This window comes from Carassius auratus, chromosome 7 (assembly GCF_003368295.1).
Source record: "Carassius auratus strain Wakin chromosome 7, ASM336829v1, whole genome shotgun sequence".
NCBI lineage: Eukaryota > Metazoa > Chordata > Actinopteri > Cypriniformes > Cyprinidae > Carassius > Carassius auratus.
Genome location: NC_039249.1, coordinates 23569659 through 23589242, shown reverse-complemented (window position 1 = coordinate 23589242; position 19584 = coordinate 23569659). Strand labels below are relative to the sequence as shown.

The following is a 19584-nucleotide window of genomic DNA, read 5'->3' as shown; positions in this document are numbered from 1 at the left end:
TTAATGGTTACTAAAGCAAAATGTAGCCTATTAGTTTTCAAAAGAAAGTGAAACAAAAAAGAATCCAAAGGTTTCTTTCTTTTTAGATAATTAGAAATTATCAAATGTTTTACGCTTATTTTCGTTTTGCCAATTCCCACCTAATATGATATTACATTTATAAGACATTTAATCATAGGCTTAATGATTATTTAAATAATATTGCTTTTTTTAGAACCATAAACATCACATTGATAAGAAATACTACATAGGCCAGATCATATAAATTATCACAAAATATGTTTGAAAATATATAACAAAATATGTGAACAAAAATTTAATTGCCACTTAAAATATTTACTTATTTGACGTAAACATTTGCATATCATTTCTTTTCTATTCCGTGCTTTGACATTTTTATGCTAAATTTCCCAGCATTTGTGAACTATGTTGAACATAAATAAATGGGGCCAAAGTTGCTGTCAACAGTAGTCTTCGTCATAGTAGGTTTGTTGATGTTGTGTAGTGCGCAGCTGCTAGGTTACAGCGCGCTAGGCGACACTCCCTCACTCCGCCGCGAGCTGACCGACTGATGGTTTCACCGGAACTTCAGCCTGTGCGGCTGTCACACTTTTAAATAAGGGTTCGGTCCAACATGGCGACAGACGGATGGAAATACTGATGACAGTCCGAAAGATCGCCTCGATTTGTACGATGGTGAGTTTTTCCTCGCGTAAGTGAGTGTTGTCCCGTCCACTGCGTCTAACCTGTGTTTGGATTAGCCTGCTAACAGGCTAGCTCAACAGCTAACAGATAAACAACCGCGTCATGATATGGCAGCGCAGCCACAAAAAGTTTGCACACCTCTCTGTCCGGGTTTATAGACACAGTATAAGTTTGAAGACGTGGTTGAACGGACTTTTTGTTAGATAAATTGATATTCTGCTCAAGGGTCAAATGTATAGCCTAGCGTATTAGCAAGCGACACATAAATAATGTCCGTGTTTGATTAGCCGGGCGGTTCAACTTTATCTATCATTAGATAAAATCTGTCATGTGGATACTGTATGCATGTTTACGAGTGTTTTGTTAAGAGGAAGGGTGGACAGGGTATCAGGCGAGGTCATGCACGAGACTACAGTTCCTGCTGCTGCTTCTGTTGTTGTTTTAACATTATTTCAAGGACACAACTAAAAACTGATTTTATGAGCTCAGTGTCTGTATTGCTGAAAGGGTTTTCTTAAACTGTCACACGAGAACATTCGAAGTAGATCAGACTAGCAACGAACATACAGTTGGTTATTTGATTTAAAATGTTATTTATTTGGGTAGGTACTGGGAGTTATAGAACAGCTTCTAGCTTGAGATTTAATTCTTATCAATCAGTGAATCCTTTCTATAGAAAGATATTTATGTGGCAACTTCCTCATTTACCAGCAAATACTGATAAACAGTTATTGAAATAGGACATATGGATTTACATCTTGTTGATTTTGCTTAGCCACCTCAGGGTGCCAGTATGGACCAGTAAAAGAGCTATGAGGTATGTATTTAAAAAAAATGCTGTTTATTAAGTGAGTAAAATGTATTGATACATCATACCTTAGGACATCAAGTCATGGCTTGACATTATATGTAATGTTAAATTTTGATCATTCTTCTTTCCAGAAACGATATTTACAGTATTTAGGTATTTAAATAATTAATTATTATGAATATTTTTGAAATAGTAACTCCAAATCGATGTTAAAATGCTAAAACAAATAAAAACAATAAATCCTGTAGAAAAACATACAGTTCTCAATTGTGGTTAATTAATTAAATATTTTATACTCCCAGTTTCTGTTTAAAAAATATAGAAAGAAATAGCTTTATCATAACTGCAGCAGAAACACCAGAAATATCTCCTCCTATATGGCTGGAAGTGGGTCTTTGAATACTGGACAGTGGGGTGGCTTTCGGTTCCAAAAGCTTAAGAACCTCTGACTTGGCCCTTTTATCATCTGAGAACTTATGCATTATACTTCAGATACTGATACCACTTACAGCTCTGCCTTGATGTTCTCCCCTGGTGAAACAGAGTGGGTGCACTTGCCCAGCAACTGCATCCTGTTAATGCCAAGTCAGGCATCATTCTTCACAAACAGGATGTTCCTGTTAGTCTCCAATAGGCCCAGGGTGTTCCTGGCCACTTGTATTATTAAGACCCATGAGCAAAGATAACCATTGTGGCTGTTCCCTGTAGGGCGCCAATGCCTCTGCTTTGGAGAAGGAGATTGGACCGGAACAGTTCCCTGTTAATGAACACTACTTTGGGCTGGTCAATGTAAGTTTACGTTATTGTGTTTGTCAGTGAATGTGCTATAAATAGAAGATGACTTTGCCATATCACTTTTAAATCTGAAAGCACCTTTTTATGTAATGTGCTTATGTCATCACTTAATGGCAGATTTGGCAAGCATGCATAAAAGGCAGCAAAATCTAATAATAAAACCACTCCATGTATCCAACAATGGTTTGCTTTCCTTCTCAGAGGCATTTATTGCATATTTGACACATATTATATTTGCATGTATGTCCTCACATATCCGTCCTCAATCTTTGATCTGTTCTTTCTCCTATTGCAATCTGCTCGCTCAGTTTGGCAACACCTGCTACTGTAACTCAGTGCTGCAGGCCCTGTACTTTTGCCGGCCCTTCCGGGAGAAAGTGCTGGCCTATAAGATCCAGCCACGACGGAAAGAGAGCCTGCTCACCTGCCTGGCTGACCTCTTCAACAGCATTGCAACTCAGAAGAAGAAAGTGGGAGTCATTCCACCAAAGAAGTTCATCTCCAGGTTGAGGAAGGAAAATGGTGAGAAAAGATTCTGAGTCCTGCAGTTTGACTTATTGGGCTTATTGATGTGGGCTAGTGGGAATGTTATGCAGGTGCTTAGAGATCTCTGAAATGTTGCTATACAGTTATTAATATACATGTAATAACTAATATATGTGTAAAGATTTCTGATTTCTGAAGGATCATGTGACACTGATTGGAGTAATGCCTCCTGAAAATTCAGCTTTGCTTCAGATACTGCTCATGCAGCCAGCAAAGACAACACCATTTATTTTTGTTGTATAGTTTTGCTTTGACTGCAAATTAGGAACTGACATAAAATGTCATTTCTTTTACCATGGCGCAGTAGATTCAGCTGCACTGTTTAAATAGCTATGGGGAAACATTTCTATTAAATGATTAAATCATTTTTTCACTGTTCATTTCTGCTGTTTATATACAGTATTAGACTTGCAGCTACCTGATGCTATCGACACTTCTTTTTTTACCTACAGAGCTGTTTGACAACTACATGCAGCAAGATGCACACGAATTCCTCAACTACTTGCTCAACACCATTGCAGACCTGCTACAGGAGGAAAAGAGCCAGGAGAGACAGCAGAATGGAAAGGTAGTACAGAATGGTGGAAGTGTAAGTGGAGGAGGAGGTGGAAGCGGTAGCAGCACAGGAGAGGCTGAAACGGAGGAAAAGACCCAGCAGACATGGGTGCACGAGATCTTCCAAGGCACACTGACCAATGAGACGCGGTGCCTGAACTGTGAAGCGGTGAGTCAGAGGAGGTGGAGTGAGTCATAAGTGCCCTAAAGGGATCTTGTTTTTATTAATGAGATATGGGATGAGTGAGTTTTCGGGAGTATGCTTTTGTCACTTTGGCTTGGACTAATCAGCATCTGGGGGATTGTTATGGATGTGATGGGAGGACAGTTTTCAACAGTGTGTCACGGCCCAAAGAAGTCTGTTAAATGTTTGGATTGTGGAATATGTTAACTGTTATTGCTGATCTGAGATGTAGGGGTGTGAGGTGATTACTGATGAGGATTTTTCAAGTATTTAAAAAATGCCATTGTGATCTAAAATGTGATTTATTATTATAAGGCTGTTCTTTTTTTTTTTTTTTTATAAAAAAAAATTATGAAAAGCTTTAGGTTTGCTATGCTTGTTTTTAAGCCTGCACAATAAGGCCCCAAATTTTATATATATATGTTAATGTTTATTAAATTATTATATGTAGTAGAATAAAATTAAATAAATTACTAGAGGCAAACAAAATTTAAAAGCAAATATGAAATATTACTATTTTGTAACATTTGACCTTTTTATTTTTTACATGACGTATTTATGAAAAATTATTTAATAGTCATTTTATTTTACATTATAACTGTAAAATATTTACAGATGTCTGTTAATTGGTGGAAAACCTTAGGAAACTATTCAGGCTTCTCTCTTGTTGCATTTCCAAATGTACTTTATTTGATGATTTTGAAGGCTGTCCATGAGTGCCCTCTGTTTTGCCATTACACACCTTTGATGTACTGATTTGAGATGATGTGTTTTCTGCGGCATGCTCCTACTCTGCAGTTTGATATTACAGCATTGAAGTGTGGACACAGAGTAGAAAAACAAGGGCTTATGATTGCATTTAGGACATGTCCTAGCTGTGTTTGATAATATGCAGCCTTAGGATTTCCCATCATACAATCTATCCTCTTTCTCCCCAGGTGAGCAGTAAAGATGAAGACTTCCTAGACCTTTCAGTGGATGTGGAGCAGAATACCTCCATCACACACTGTCTTAGGTAAAGCCACAAACGTAACTGCAACAAATGTCCCTTTGATGCAAATTCTTTGTTTATTGGAAAGCTAGCGTGTTTTCTCTGCACTAACAGGGGCTTCAGCAACACAGAGACCTTATGTAGTGAATACAAGTACTACTGTGAGCAATGCAGAAGTAAACAGGAGGCTCAGAAAAGGTATGTAGTTCCAACAGACTGGCATGGCTGAAATTACTCTTGTTCCAGAGGTGCATTTGCTGTGATATTCATATCAACCAATGTAAGCCTGATGCTATGGACCGCCCCATCTATGTAGCATTTCCTTCCTTATTTGAATGAATCTTGGTGTTCTACTCAATGCATTAGTGTGTTGGTTCTGTGCACCAAGAGACAGATTTTAATCCTGGAGCATTTAACAATTACAGTTGGCTAATAACGTGTCTGAGAATAGAGAAGGAATAGAGATGGAATTTGAAGTTAAAATTGATCCTGTCTCTTTTCTTACTTGCAGGATGCGGGTGAAGAAATTACCCATGATCCTTGCCCTGCATCTAAAGCGCTTTAAGTACATGGACCAGATACATCGCTTTACCAAGCTCTCTTATCGTGTAGTCTTCCCTCTGGAGCTGAGGCTCTTTAACACCTCTGGTGATGCTACCAACCCTGATCGATTGTACGACCTGGTGGCTGTAGTGGTGCACTGTGGGAGGTAGGTTTTTGACGTGGCAGTCAATTCATAGGAATATTTCACCCAAAAACTCCTCTTCAGGCCATCCAAGAGGTAGATGAGTTTGTTTCTTCATGGGAACAGATTTGGTGAAATTTAGCATTACATCACTTGCTCCCCAATGGATCCTCTGCAGTGAATGGGTGCCGTCAGAATGAGAGTTCAAACAGCTGAAAAAAGCATCACAATAATCCACAGGAATCCACATGACTCTATAAAGTGAAAAGCTGTATGTTTGTAAAAAAATTAATCCATCATTCAGGTTTTTCATTTAGAGCCCGACCAATAAGGGTTTTTTGGTGGGTCGACGCTGATACCGATATTAGGGAGTAAAAAAAGACCGATACTGATATAACGGCCAATATTCTTTATGTGTAGTCTATATTATAGTACAGTATAGTCAAAGGTTTTAACTGGTATTGTATATAGTATAAAGTGTATAGCCTACATAAACAGAATATATATACACATAAACAAATTTTTTGCAATGATAACTCCGATGTGGTTTTCAGACACTTATAATGGTGTGACAAACATAGGCCTTTGTAGTGGAGGCATTGAGAATCTCCAACTGGATGACAATATAGCATTAAATCACTATTCAACACACTCAAGCCACCACCACATTGCTGTCTATTGGACTGCAGAAAGATACTAACTTTGTTACAAACTATGCTGACACTGTGTCTGCGCCACAACAGGACACAACAAAGCAACAATTGAAAATCATTTAAACTTTGTGTCAGCACGTCATAAATAAAACGAGGCATCAGTTTACTGCATCCAGTGTAGTCAACATCACTGATTATAATGGGTTCTGTTCTACTATTGTATTTTGTCGCACCATGCCATGTGATGTGACCGATGTGATAAGCATGAGTTCTGGGCCACGGTGTGGCCGTAAAAACAGCAGCATTCATTGACTGAGTGGCCGCGATCAGCTCCGATGGCAGTAACACAGGCTTTAATTCACCGAAGACGCATGCCGTGATGCGCAGATCAGCGCTAGTCTCTAACGTCACAATCTGCTGTTAAAAAATGAACCATCCATTCATCATATCATCATGCAAAACTAAGAATTAGAATCATTGTAATGTGAAGTTAAATAAAGGTGCGGGTGGGTGGTGAACGGATAATTTAAAGCAGTGAACTCGGATTAAGTTTGAGCTCATCCGCGTATCTCTGGACTACACTGACCTGGGTCTCCAGTAGCAAACAATGGAGTGTATTCTGGTGGACAGACCAATTATACCATTCAGAAGGATTTAGTCCGTCTACAGAGCCCCGCACATGACATGCAGGAAAAAAGTAGGCTAAATCGTGTGCACAATTTACTATATCGTATCCTCTATTTATAAATTGTCCGCACGATTTACTAATTTGTTCCCTCGATTTGCTAAATTGTGTACACGATTTATAAATTGAGAGAACGAATTAGTAAATTGTGCGGACGATTTAGCAAATCAAGGAAACGAAATGGTAATCGTGTGCATATTTTAATACATCCAGAGAACAAATTAGGAAATTGTGCGCATGTTTTAGTGCATAGAGGGAACGAATTAGTAAATAGAGCTGTGAATGAATAGAGTGTACTGAAGCCGGAGTCAGCGCATCAAGAGACACCACACTCAGACGTCTTTAGCAAAAGGACTACAGCTGTCACATTCCTAGAACCAAGCCACTCCTGAACCAGAAAAAAAATGTCAGAAGCATTTCACCTGGGGTAAGGAGAAAAAGAACTGGACTGTTGCTCAGTGGTCCAAAGTCCTCTTTTCAGATGAAAGTAAATTTAACATTTCATTTGGAAATTAAGGTCTGGAGTCTGGAAGAAGACTGGAGAGACACAGAATCCAAAGTCCAGTGTGAAGTTTCTGAAGTCAGTGATGATTTGGGTTGCCGTGATGTCTGCTGGTGTTGGATCAAGTCCAAAGCCATCTACCAGGAGATTTTTGGGCACTTTATGCTTCCATCTGCTGACAAGCTTTATGGAGATGCTGATTTCATTTTTCAGCAGGACTTCAGCACCTGCCCACAGTGCCAAAACCACTTCCAAGTGGTTTAATGACCATGATATTCTTGTGCCTGATAGGCTAGCCAACTCACCTGACCTGAACCTCACAGAGAATCCATGGGGTATTGTGAAGAGGAAGATAAGTAACATCTGAAAACAATACAGAGGAGCCGCTATCAAAGCAACCTGGGCTTCAGTATCGCTTCAGCAGTGCCACAGGCTGATCTCCCTCATACCACACCACTCTAAAGCAGTAATTTGTGCAAAATGAGTCCCAACCAAGTATTGAGTTCATAATTAAGCCTGCTTTGGAGATCTTGAACATTTCTGTTTTGTAATTTTATTATTATTATTATTGATCTTTGAGAAAATATTTTAATTTCTTGAGATTTCTTTTTATATTCGTAGCAATATTAAATATTTTAATAAATTACTGAAAAAAAAATAAGACTTTTAAACCATTTAACTTATTGTATTATAAACGGTTGAAACTCTTAACTGTTAACTGGTTAAAATAAGCATCCCTAGTTTTATCAAACCATTGCTTCTGGTCAAAATACCAGTCCATAATCCATAATAACACTTTCAGTGAAAAAGTCCATCACTTGTTGTCCTCTCACATCAAAACCTGCTGACATATTTGTTTAGAACTTTTTTTAGATTGCTTTCACTTAAATGTTTCTTGATTTGTGCATACCTCTCTCCTTATTCAGACAAGATTACTTATTTTACTGGAGAATGCAGTGTTAGGGATAGAGTACTCATATTTTAGCCAAAAGCAACAGTTGGAAGTTAAGAAATAATCTTGATGAATTTGTTACAAATATACAGCTTCCCATTTCACAAGACATTAACTGATGAAGTCATGTAGATTCACTGCAGAGTATTCATTGATGAGATTTCTCCAAATCTGTTTGGATGAAGAAGTAATAAACTCATCTGCACCTGGCCTAGTACATTTTTTCCAAAGTAAATTTTCAGCCAATTTTATTTTTGAGTAACCACCAGGATTTATTATCTCAATAAAGGATTGTGTATTGAGTTAAGAGCACAGTATATTGTCTGTGTGGTAATGTTAAAGTAGGCATGAAATAAAAATTTACTCTATTTTATAAAAATGCATCTAATTTTGAATGACTTATACATGCATATATTTTCAGATATCTTAGATAAATCTTGTTTCTCCATAAATCGGTCTTCCACTGAAACAAAAATCTTCTCTTCCATTCATAGTGCTGTGGATTGTCATTTGTTTCTGCTCATCATATCTTATTATGTTTTATTTTTTGTAGTGGTCCGAATCGAGGTCATTATATCACTATAGTGAAGAGTCATGGCTTCTGGCTTCTGTTTGATGATGACATTGTAGAGGTAAGTCTGAGTATGATGTTTACAGTTTGCATGAAACAAATTGGTAACATTCAGTCAGTATCCAGAGAAAATCATTTTTGGCTCAAATGAAAAAAGATCATGTACATTAATGAATAATAGACTTCAATGATTGTGCACATGCACATTAAGTGTGTTTTCATAGAGGTGAAATAATTTTCTGAAGTACTACTTTTAAAGAAGAGAACAAAGAAAGTAGAAGTATCTAAAAAAACCACCAGAGACCTTGAAGCATCAGTTTCAGTTCAGCAAACTTGATTGTTTCTTCTTCCAGTTGTTATAACAGTAATTTTCACATTTAGTTAGCGTTGCCTAACAATAAATGATTTGCAGTCTGGAGTTATCTGGAAGTCTAAAACTGAACAGTAGCACATGCATTAACCTCAACTGTCAGGTGATTTGCAGCTGCTGTTTATTCTTCACTGAGTGCTTGTCTGGAGTTGTCCTCGCATTGACCCAAATACTTTTGAGTTCTCTGAATGAATTATTGGCATAGTGATGCATTAATGAGACCAAGACTCTTTTATTCATTTGAACAGTTTCCCTTGTTGTTTTGAGCACAGAATTAGTATTTTTGCTTTAAAGAGCAATTTTTGTTGCTACATAACATACTTAAAAGAGTACTATATGGATTGTGATCCAGCACCATTTTTCCATTACATCCTCATGACACTTGTTTGTTTTACACTACTAGACTAAAAGCGTACATTGAGACAGATTTTCCATCACCTGCATGCACATGTATAGTATATATTCATTTGGTTTTGACACACAGATGTGATTTCCGCTCTGCTGCACAGTAACCTTGACAAATATTTACACACATGTTGTGAACAAACTTTCAGATGCTTCTCAGAACATGAAGTAGTTCTCATACCTTAACATGGGGAAGCAGCAGTCTTTAATAAATAGCAAGCACAGTAGTGGTGTAAGACACTGGATGTTGGAGGCAGACGGCTTAGCTCTGTTACACGCTAAAGTCAGATTTCTTTATCTGTTTTTTTTATTATTATTATCTGATGTCTTCCCAGTTGGACATCTGGAAAAAGAAACATAAGAGCTTTCTGGACAGAGAAAAATTCCATTTACACAGCTTTAGAAGTCAAAGTGAACGGTCATTTCTGCACCGCTAGTGACACCACGCAGAATTTTTGGTTATTGCTTGAGCAGATGTTGTTTTGTTTGATCCTGTTGTGACTCTCAAATAGATTGTAATTATGTTCGGTGTTGCTAATTACACAGATCGAAGGGATCCAAAACTGTTTGATTTTGCGAAACACAAAAGAATCAGTTAAATAATATTATTTATATTAATAATAAATTAATCAAAATAAAATAAATTTTCCAAAATATCTACAAAACTGGTAAGAAATTACATGAATGCAAGTAAATGATAGAATATAAATTTTTGGTCGAAATCAGGGATGCTTGATATTAGATTTTTGCCAATATCTGATATGCCATATTTTGTAAAAAAAAAAAAATAAATTGTCTATAGCTTATTCCAGTAACACTATATATTTCCTTTTTGTTTTGAAACAGCACAAAGTTTCTCCTGTGCAGAAATGATAAACAAATCATTTTTAATTTTGGTTAATATATATATATATAATATAGTACAGACCAAAAGTTTGGAAACATTACCATTTTTAATGTTTTTGAAAAGTTTCTTCTGCTCATAAAGCCTGCATTTATTTGATCAAAAATACAGAAAAAAAAACAGTAATATTTTGATATATTATTACAATTTAAAATAATTGTTTTTAAATTTATTATACTTTAAATGATCATTTATTTCTGTGATGCAAAGCTGAATTCTTTGAATTTTTGAATTTTAGAAATCATTCTAATATGATGATTCATTATCAAAGTTGGAAACAGTTCTGCTGCTTAATATTTTTTCAGAACATGTGATACTTTTTTAGAATACTTTGATGAATAAAAAGTAAAAAAAAAAAAGCTTTGTTTTTAAAATATAAATATTTTGTAATAACAATATACACTACTGGTCAGTAAATCAGTTTTTTTTTCTTTTTTAAAAATAAAATCAATACTTTTATTCAGCGAGGATGTGTTAAATTGATAAAAAGTGATAGTAAAGAAAATATATTATTAGAATATATATTATTAGAATTGTATTTTTTATTTTGAATAAATGCAGTTCTTTTTAAACTTTTATTCATCAAATATATTAGACAGCAGAACTGTTTCCAACACTCATAATAAATCAGAATATTAGAATGATTTTTAAATGATCATGTGATAGACTGGATGTTACTTGTGACACTGAAGACTGGAGTAATGATGCTGAAAATTCAACTTTGCATCACAGGAATAAATTCTTTTTTTAAAGTATATTCAAATATAAAACAATTAATTTAAATTGAAATAATATATCACAATATTACTATTTTTTTCTGTATTTTTGATCAAATAAATGCAGGCTTGATGAGCAGAAGAAACTTCTTTCAAAAACATTAAAAATAGTAATGTTTTCAAACTTTTGGTCTGTATTATATATATTTGTATATAGGATTACATTGAAAGCTTTGAAAATCCTATAATAAAATCAATTCCTGCTTTTTTTTTCTCCAGACAAATGCAGTTGAAACCATAACATTTTGTTTTTGATTTAATTTTAACAGATGACCTTATGCAAAAAACATTTAAGCCTTTATCGGCCGATTCCAATAATATCATGCATCCCTAGTTGAAATATCCTGTTACTCATTTTGTTCCAAATCAAAGACTTTTCCTCATATTTGCAACTCAAAAGAAAAAGAATGAATGCAATCTGAGATTTCTGTCCCTTCATTGAAAATCCATTCACTGGAAACTTTGATGCTTGTGATCCATCTGAACCTGGCTATTTAATCCAGGTCTTCTCAAGGGACACAATCACTTTATATGTTTAACAGATTTAATTTAGGCTTTTATTCACTTATAAACATTGATTATGCACATACGTAGTCCACATCAAATATGATAACATGAAATATGATGAACCATGTTCTCATGTGTCATGCAAGCATGTTTTAAGCTTCCACAAGAACCAATGAGGTTTGTTTTCATGCATAAAGGAAGTCAGAAATTAGTGCACCAGTTTAAATACGTTTTCCTTTATATCCAGTTATGTATCTCTTTCTCTTTTTTGGTCCCCACAGAAAATAGACGCCCAAGCAATCGAGGAATTCTACGGTCTGACATCGGACATCTCCAAAAACTCTGAGTCAGGGTATATACTCTTCTACCAGTCTAGAGACTGAGCTGGAAAGAGTGACTGAAAGAATGGGAGCGTGTGATCTGTGAGGGTCCGGATCAGGCAGATAGGGAGGCTTGGGCTTTGTTGACACAGCTCGCCCCCTGCTCCATCCCCTCTCAGTCAAGTCCCTTTTCATCCAGGCTTATCAGTGGAGCTTCAGTCAGGCCTCAGACAGGAGCAGTCGATGCCAGAGTGACCTGGACACAGCACAGTAATCACCAGGCAGAAGAAATCGCCGTCTGGTTCACTCGCCTGCTTTGTGTTGCTCAGCACACACAAAAACGCACATACACATGTGAAATGAGCTACACATACGTCTCGATGGCCTGAGAATGGACAATGTACAAATTTTTTTTTTTCCACCACACGGAGTCACAAGGTTCATTTTGATATTCTGGTTTACTTCACATTCGCTGGGCGGTGTCTTGATTTGTGTTTTGGCTCAATATCACGATCAGTCCAGAAAGCCGCACGGCGGTTCTTCACCCTCAGATGTTGATCTGCAGTGTCAAACATGACACATCATGCTATGTCCATGTCAACCAGCTAGTTATAAATGTGTTGAATGCAGAACCAGTGGCTCATGTTGTCATTGTAGTAGAGCTGCTCCACCTGAATGGATGAAACTGATCAGGTTTAAATTAGCTTGAAGGGGATGAGCATTTTTTGGTGTCGAGAACCTGACAGGTGATTTTATGTAGGGCCTGTGGATTGATGGGTGCTCTGCTTTTTTTTATGCAGAGAGGATTGTGGATACCAGAGTAGTGCTTGTATAACAGATGTAGCTTGGCTTAAGAATGCTCTATCAGTATTCGATGAATGTAAAACATTCTGCCAGTTCTTGTGCACTGCAAGTGAGTGTACAGCTTGATTGTGTCATATAGTGCACACTTAGTAGTGCACTAACTGTAAAGCGTAAAAGATGGAGATAGAAATTAGGGCTTTATATTATTCTGAATTCTGAAGTCGTATTGAAACCAAAAGCTGCACACATTTCCAATCATGTTTCATGAACACTGTGGCGCTGTGAGATTGTCTGAAATGAATGTGGACTCATTCAGTTTACCCATTAAACAGTAGAAATGCTGGATAATTCAAACATAATGTGGCTCTGCACTCTATTATAAATTCTCCTGATTCATTAAGCCGATTGAATTGACTGCATCTATTCTGTTTAATCTCAGTAACTCTTCTCTAGATCTCTATAGTCTCCTCTGCCTTCTTAATTAATAATGTTTCAACTCCGTATAGACCTAGATGAGAAGTGAAGCACAGCCAGTGCTCACATACAGTCTTAGATCTGTCTGTAAATGTCGAGTTTAAGCTGCGACTTGGTTTGGTTATAGTTAGATTGGTTAAGGGGACTCAGTAAAAGATGTTGCACGGCCAGAAGAATAAGCCACATAGCTAGTAAATATTACAAGACAACTAGACCACCCTGCAATTAGTCAAGATTTATAGGCAAAAAACAAACACACCCAACTAAACTAGGTATTATTTTCATGTGAGGAGAAAAGTACATAATAGCGAGGTACCTCAAAATACTGCAGTTTTGCTTTGCTTTGAGTTTCAAACACACAGTTGCCTAGCCTGTTGTCCTAATCTACTTCTCTCCCAACCCTATAGTTTTGAGGCTAAAATGGATGGTATACGATTGAAAAGGTGTTTTTTTTTTTTTTTTTTCAGGTTTCCTTTGTAAACTACACTGGCTTTATTTGGTTGTTGGTTTGACAAAAATGCGCTTTAATCTTTGAGGGGTCAAAACTGACAGTGCTGCTGGTTATTATTCCATTCATCCTGTAAAGTCTACTTTGTATCAGTGGATGTGTGGTTTAAAGTCTCTTGACATTGTTATAAAGCATGTGTAAAGGTCTTATAAACAACACATAACAATGTCAGTAAAGAGGTTTAAGCTTCTTGCGGGTCAGTTAACCTGCTGGCATTGCGTTTCTTAAGAAGACTGAGCTACCGTATTTTCCGGACTATAAGTCGCACTTTTTTTCATAGTTTGGCTGGTCCTGCGACTTATAGTCATGTGCGACTTATTTATCAAAATTAATTTGACATAAACCAAGAGAAATGAACTAGGATAAAACAGTACCATCTACAGCCGCTAGAGGGCGCTCTACGCTGCTCAGTGCTCCTGTAGTCTACAATAAGCATCATATAGCTCCCTCTCGTGGCTGTAGACAGAAATGTTTTCTCCTGGTTCTTGGGTCTAAATAAATGCGACTTATAGTCCAGTGTGACTTAATATGTTTTTTCCCTCATCATGACGTATTTTTGGACTGATGCGACTTATATTACGGTTCGACTTATAGTGCGAAAAATACGGTATATTTTGAAATAAACTGACATATGTTGCCATGTCATGTAAATTACTCATTTACACATGCTATGTAAGAGTGTTTGTAGATGTGTTGTCATCATCAGTTGCATTAAGTTAACTGGATATATATATTTTTTTTAACTGGCTTGTGATCTAGTAGTTACGGGGGAAGGAATGTTTCTTTTATTGGGGCTCTTATATTTCATGATTTTATTTATGTTTAATTATAAATATTATGTTAACATTTCTTTGACATTCTCATTTTTATACATTTGCTAATTTGTCCCTTATTTGGTCTGCTGTATGTTATGCGAAGAGAGAGTTAATACAAAAACGTAAGGGTGATAATGTTGGAATTACCAGATTAATGCTGCAATCTTGAGAATCAGTTTATACACTGATCACAGTAATGGCACCCTGAGTGTTTTGGCATTAGCAGACACACAAACTACATCAAAACATGAGACAAACACAAGCTAATGCTATGTCATGCTAACGTTAGTTGTGTTTCATCCGCCCCTTTCCATAACATTGTAATAATGTTTATTACAAACTGGGCGTAAAAAAAAAAAGTGCACTTTCAATAAAGCAATGTACAAATTGTAAACCAGGTGAATAATCTGGTTTTGGAGTGGAGTGGACCGTGTGGATGAAAGATGGGACTGGATCCCCCTGTCCCAAATAAAATCAAACAAAAACACATCAACCATCTCCAGGGGGTTCATGGTGTCTGTTTCTTTATGATGTCATTAAACTGGGCAACACCCATGTGGTTTCCAGCAAGTATAGCTTGTGACATTTCTAGAAGGTAAATTTTCACAAAAATGTAATTTGCAACACCAAGTAAAAAACATTCTGTTCCTGTTTAGTAAGGTTCATGCTTCACTGTTTAGAGGCTGAAAACGTCATCGCAAGGTGCATTCAGTAGTTTGAGCTATCACCCGTTGGCCTAACTGGCAACGTGCGCATCAACATTGTCATTTTTGAACAACAATTAATTAATGCATTACTGCGTTATTGTACAGGTTTAGGGTTGGGGTAGGTGTAGACCTTAACAAAACACAATGGGGCTCATTCATGAAACATTCGTAAATCTATGAGAAAATTCGGATTAATTTGCGCGTAAAACAGACCTCCCCGAAAATTTTCCCCCGGATTCACAAATGCCTAGTAAATGTCCGATTTGTTAGTTAACAAGTGAACAAGTGACATGACATACAGCCAATACTCGGAATTCATGCTCTGCTTTTAACCCATCCGAAGTGAACACACACCCGGAGCAGTGGGCAGCCATTTATGCTGCGGCGCCCGGGGAGCAGTTGGGGGTTCAGTGCCTTGCTCGAGCACCTCAGTTGTAGTATTGAGGGTGGAGAGAAAACCGTACATGCACTCCCCCCACCTACAATTCCTGCCGGCCCGAGACTCAAACCCTTCGATTGTGAGTCTGACTCTCTAACCATTAGGCTACGACTTCCCACAACGTGTATGTTAATGAATTCCAATCATTGGTAAATAGGGCACTTCACAATTAGCACAATCCCCGCCTATAAATTACAGTCAGCTACGTAAATTGCGTGTCCAGGAACACAATAATCCGTCAGGGTCCGGTGGCAAATGTAATGTATTGCTTTTATGGCGAAATTTTGCAATAGCTGCATCCCTTCTCAGTATTTCTGCCTCACTTGCTCCCGTCTCTAGTTACTCTAATAGCGTAGTGTTGTTTAGTGATGCAAAAAAGCGAAATTTGACAACGGAACACTTTTATTAACATGCTTTAAGATCAGAGACAAGACAGACAACGAATAAACGTGTCAGCACCGTCACGACATTCAGAAGGTGGAACGGTTTAAAGATGGAAATAATCCAGATTATTGATGCCCAAATTGCTTCTCTTTTGTTTGGGCAGATAAGGAAATGAATAAAAACTCACTATCGTCGAGTCGATCAACGCGATACACATCGATAGATGCCCGATTATCAGTATTTAAAGCAGTGAAGCTAATGCTAGACAAAAGTAACGTTAGTACTGAATGCACCTTTAAAATTATTACATACTTTGAAAAATGATTAGATAAAATCACGATAAAAAAAATATTTATAGGAAATGAGGTGTAGAGAAACTACCTTGATATTCAGCTTGTGCTCAAAGAAGGCCTGGCTCCTCCAACTCAATCAATACATATTTTGTACTTTCTGCCACTAGAAATGGAAGTGCTCTCTCTTAGTTTAATCTAGTCTTTAATAGTTTAATTCTTATTGAAGGAAATCCTACTTTTTAACCAATCCCAACAGAGTCCAGCATTAATAGAGGCAATGGACAGGATCTATTTAACTTCAACTTTAATGTCAATGTAATGTTTGAGCCCAGTAAATATCACCCCCTTGTGGCTCAGGGATGTCATGAGTTCAGAGCATGTTCTCCAAGTGGTTAAAAGTTAACAAAAATCATATTCTTCCAAAAGCATCTTCCATGTGTCTTAATTTTTTTCAGACTGCGAATGGTCGTTGAAGAAGTTTTGCAGTGAAGGGCTTCGTCTGACAACCGGTATCTGAAAAGCAACATGTACAACATTTAAGGGTACAAATTCATTTAGTCCAGGTAAAAAGAACTCAAAGCTACCAAAATGTTATATAAACACTTTATTTAAAAAATATAATGCTTTACTATGTGTAAAAGATTCTGTAATGGTAAAGACCCAGCCTCAGCCAGCTACCACTATATTTTAGAAAAATAGCCAGATGGGGAACTTCAGAACGCTTCAGTGCTAATGTAAACAAATATAAGAGATTTCAGCCTTTGAAATGTGGACTATTTTGACATTTACAGTGCCCACTGAGTGCATGTTGAGGATTCATATATATAAACGCTGCTTTCTATTTAGAGTGGTTTATAACAGCCATATGCTATATTTACATTCTATAGTCGCAGGTCTGTATCTTGATAAAATACACTATTCTGGCAGGTTTATAATGATTCTTTTGATAATCTGACGTGTTCTGAAAAACTATTTTGTTCTTGATGAGTCTGGTTATTTAAGATTTTATTATATAAACAGTATAGCGTCCGCAGATGCATTACGTCTGTGTGTGTATCTACTGCCAGTTCTCTCTCTACAGTTTTACGGGTCCCCCCTCAACCCCCAGGAATCAAACTATAGTCTCTGAGCCTGACACCTTGCCAGTGAAAAAGTCCCAGAAGTTGCTCGGTGGTTTGCTGTCGTCTGATGTCGTGGACGAGGCGTTGGAGCTCTGCCGTACCCAGATGCCTCTCTCTCTGGGACTCTGTGGATGAGAACCGCTGTCCTGCCGTCCCAGGCTGATATGTAGGCGCTCCTCGGAGCACGTGTGCCTTGAACTGCCTTGCCTCTGCTCCTGGAGCTCTCGCTCTTCATTCTGGGCATTAGAGGAGGACTGGGACAGACTCATCAGGTTGTGGTGGGAATGAAACTGTCTCATTTTACCAATGGATTTGGGTGGGCCCTCAGAGGAGCCTGTTGTAGACAAACATACGGAATATACATATAATAATCGGTTGCGTTTACTAACACACATTTACACATGCTGCCGTAAATTGATAATTGAAAGCGATTGTAAAGACATTTATAATGCTTCAAAAGTTCTCTATTTCAAATAAATGGTGTTCTTTTGCTTCTATTCATCAAACAATCATAAAAAAAGCGTTTCACAAAATTTAAAAGGGACATTTCACCCAAAAATGACAATTTTGTTCTTAAACCTCATGTTGTTTCAAACCCGTAAGACCTGTTTTCATCACAAGACAAATTAAAATATTAATCTCAGAGCTTTCTGACCCTGCATAGACAGCAACACAACTACCACATTCAAGGCTCAGAAAGTTAGTAAAGAGCGTGTTAAAACTGTCCAAGTGACATCAATTCATCAGCAGCCCCACACACGTTATTTGTGTTTCTCTCTGCACAAAAAAAGCATTCTGCTAGGGGTCATCGGATGCCTATTTTTTAAAGTGAAGTGATGTGACATTCAGCCAAGTTTGGTGACCCATACTCAGAATTCCTGCTCTGCATTTAACCCATCCAAAATGCACACACACACAGCAGTGAACACACACACACACCCGGAGCAGTGGGCAGCCATTTATGCTGCGGTGCCAGGGGAGCAGTTGGGGGTTCAGTGCCTTGCTTAAGGGACCTCAGTTGTGCTTTTGCGGTATTTCTCAATGGTAGTGTAAAACAACACCAGCAACACCCTGCCCCTCTCATCCATGGGCCGTTCTTATGAGACTGTTTACTTCAGCTGCATTTAGCCAGGGAACCTTGTAGCGCGTTATTAGGAAAAGCGATTTGCAAAGAAAAAAAAGCTTCTGTAGGTGAAGCTGGATGATGAACGATTCGTACTTACATAAATTGCATTTTGGTAGATAGGGGGTGGGGGGTGGATCCACTGTGTCTTCATCGGCTCAGATGTCGGGAGGTTCGTTATTACATTCTACAACAAAACACCTCGGTCTCTTAGGAGTCATTCTTGTCTACTCCTCCTATGGAATTTAAACAATGGCAGACTGATGACAGCTCAATGTCAATCAACAGTTGTGCGAGGGGCCTGGGTCTGTGTGACATCACACAGCCAAGAAACTGAGAACGGATTGATTTGAGAACAGGGATATTATTTATTCTAAGGGGATTAAAAAAAAAAAAAGCACTGCTTTGATTTTTATAATTATAGGGTGGATGTGTACAAACACTGCTAACACACATTCATGTTCAAACAACACTTAAAAGTGAATTTTGCATCTGATGAACCCTTTGGTTGAACCACTGATGTCACATGTAACCCCTCTCTCCCGGGTCCTCTCCGACGCTCCTCGCACTCGCGATGAGCAGGGCTCGAACCCAGGTCTCCAGCATGGGAGGCAGACGCACTAACAAGGAAGCTAAATGGCTACAGCCACTAGCGCATCTCTTGAGATCAGGGAGTGAGGTTTACCTGCACAGCACTACTCGCTGGCCTCCGTTACACTCACCCCCCTAAACCTCACTCCCATCCGGGTCACAGCACCAATGTAACCCCTCTCTCCCGGGTCCTCTCTGAGGCTCCGAGCACTAGCTCCGAGCGGGACATGGGAGGTGGACGCACTAACAAGGAGGCTAAATGGCTACAGCTACTAGCGTCTGTCGCTAGTGCGTCTCTTGAGATCGGGGTGTGAAGTTTACCTGCACAGCACTACTCGCTGGCCTCCGTTACACTCACCCCCCTAAACCTCACTCCCATCCGGGTCACAGCACCAATGTAACCCCTCT

At 37.9% G+C, this 19584-nt stretch overlaps 3 protein-coding genes and 1 long non-coding RNA gene across 8 annotated transcripts in view; 2 read left to right on the top strand and 2 right to left on the bottom strand.

Moving 5' to 3' along the window:
- The window catches only part of LOC113106275 (microtubule-associated protein 1A-like), a 1143919-nt gene that overhangs the window by 990259 nt on the left and 134076 nt on the right, over window positions 1-19584 (bottom strand).
- LOC113106287 (ubiquitin carboxyl-terminal hydrolase 12-like) lies at window positions 499-15015 on the top strand. The gene is made up of 9 exons (XM_026268041.1): window positions 499-696; window positions 2225-2305; window positions 2620-2833; window positions 3310-3581; window positions 4535-4611; window positions 4702-4785; window positions 5099-5296; window positions 8618-8696; window positions 11879-15015. Exons 1-9 carry the CDS (start codon window positions 649-651, stop codon window positions 11978-11980), a joined length of 1155 nt encoding a protein of 384 aa, XP_026123826.1. The 5' UTR covers window positions 499-648; the 3' UTR covers window positions 11981-15015.
- On the top strand, window positions 15887-17557 carry LOC113106296 (uncharacterized). Its single transcript, XR_003292468.1, has 3 exons — window positions 15887-15921; window positions 16797-16904; window positions 17423-17557. It is a non-coding gene; the product is annotated as an uncharacterized LOC113106296 (long non-coding RNA).
- LOC113106284 (rho GTPase-activating protein 6-like) overlaps window positions 16052-19584 on the bottom strand; it is a 34841-nt gene continuing 31308 nt past the window's right edge. For all 5 annotated transcript variants that reach the window (XM_026268033.1, XM_026268034.1, XM_026268036.1 and 2 more), the window contains 2 exons: window positions 17480-17796; window positions 16052-16854 (listed from right to left, as the gene is read on the bottom strand). In XM_026268033.1, coding sequence (XP_026123818.1) covers window positions 16783-16854; window positions 17480-17796 — 389 coding nt within the window. In that variant the 3' untranslated portion in view covers window positions 16052-16782. The remainder of the gene's footprint in view (window positions 16855-17479; window positions 17797-19584) is intronic.

Bases quoted from the DNA above. Each gene is read 5' to 3' on its own strand.
- LOC113106287 (XM_026268041.1), top strand. From the start codon at position 649: ATGGAAATACTGATGACAGTCCGAAAGATCGCCTCGATTTGTACGATG. The intron at 697-2,224 runs GTGAGTTTTTCC...TGTTCCCTGTAG, and splicing joins TCGCCTCGATTTGTACGATG to GGCGCCAATGCCTCTGCTTT. The intron at 3,582-4,534 runs GTGAGTCAGAGG...CTTTCTCCCCAG, and splicing joins GGTGCCTGAACTGTGAAGCG to GTGAGCAGTAAAGATGAAGA.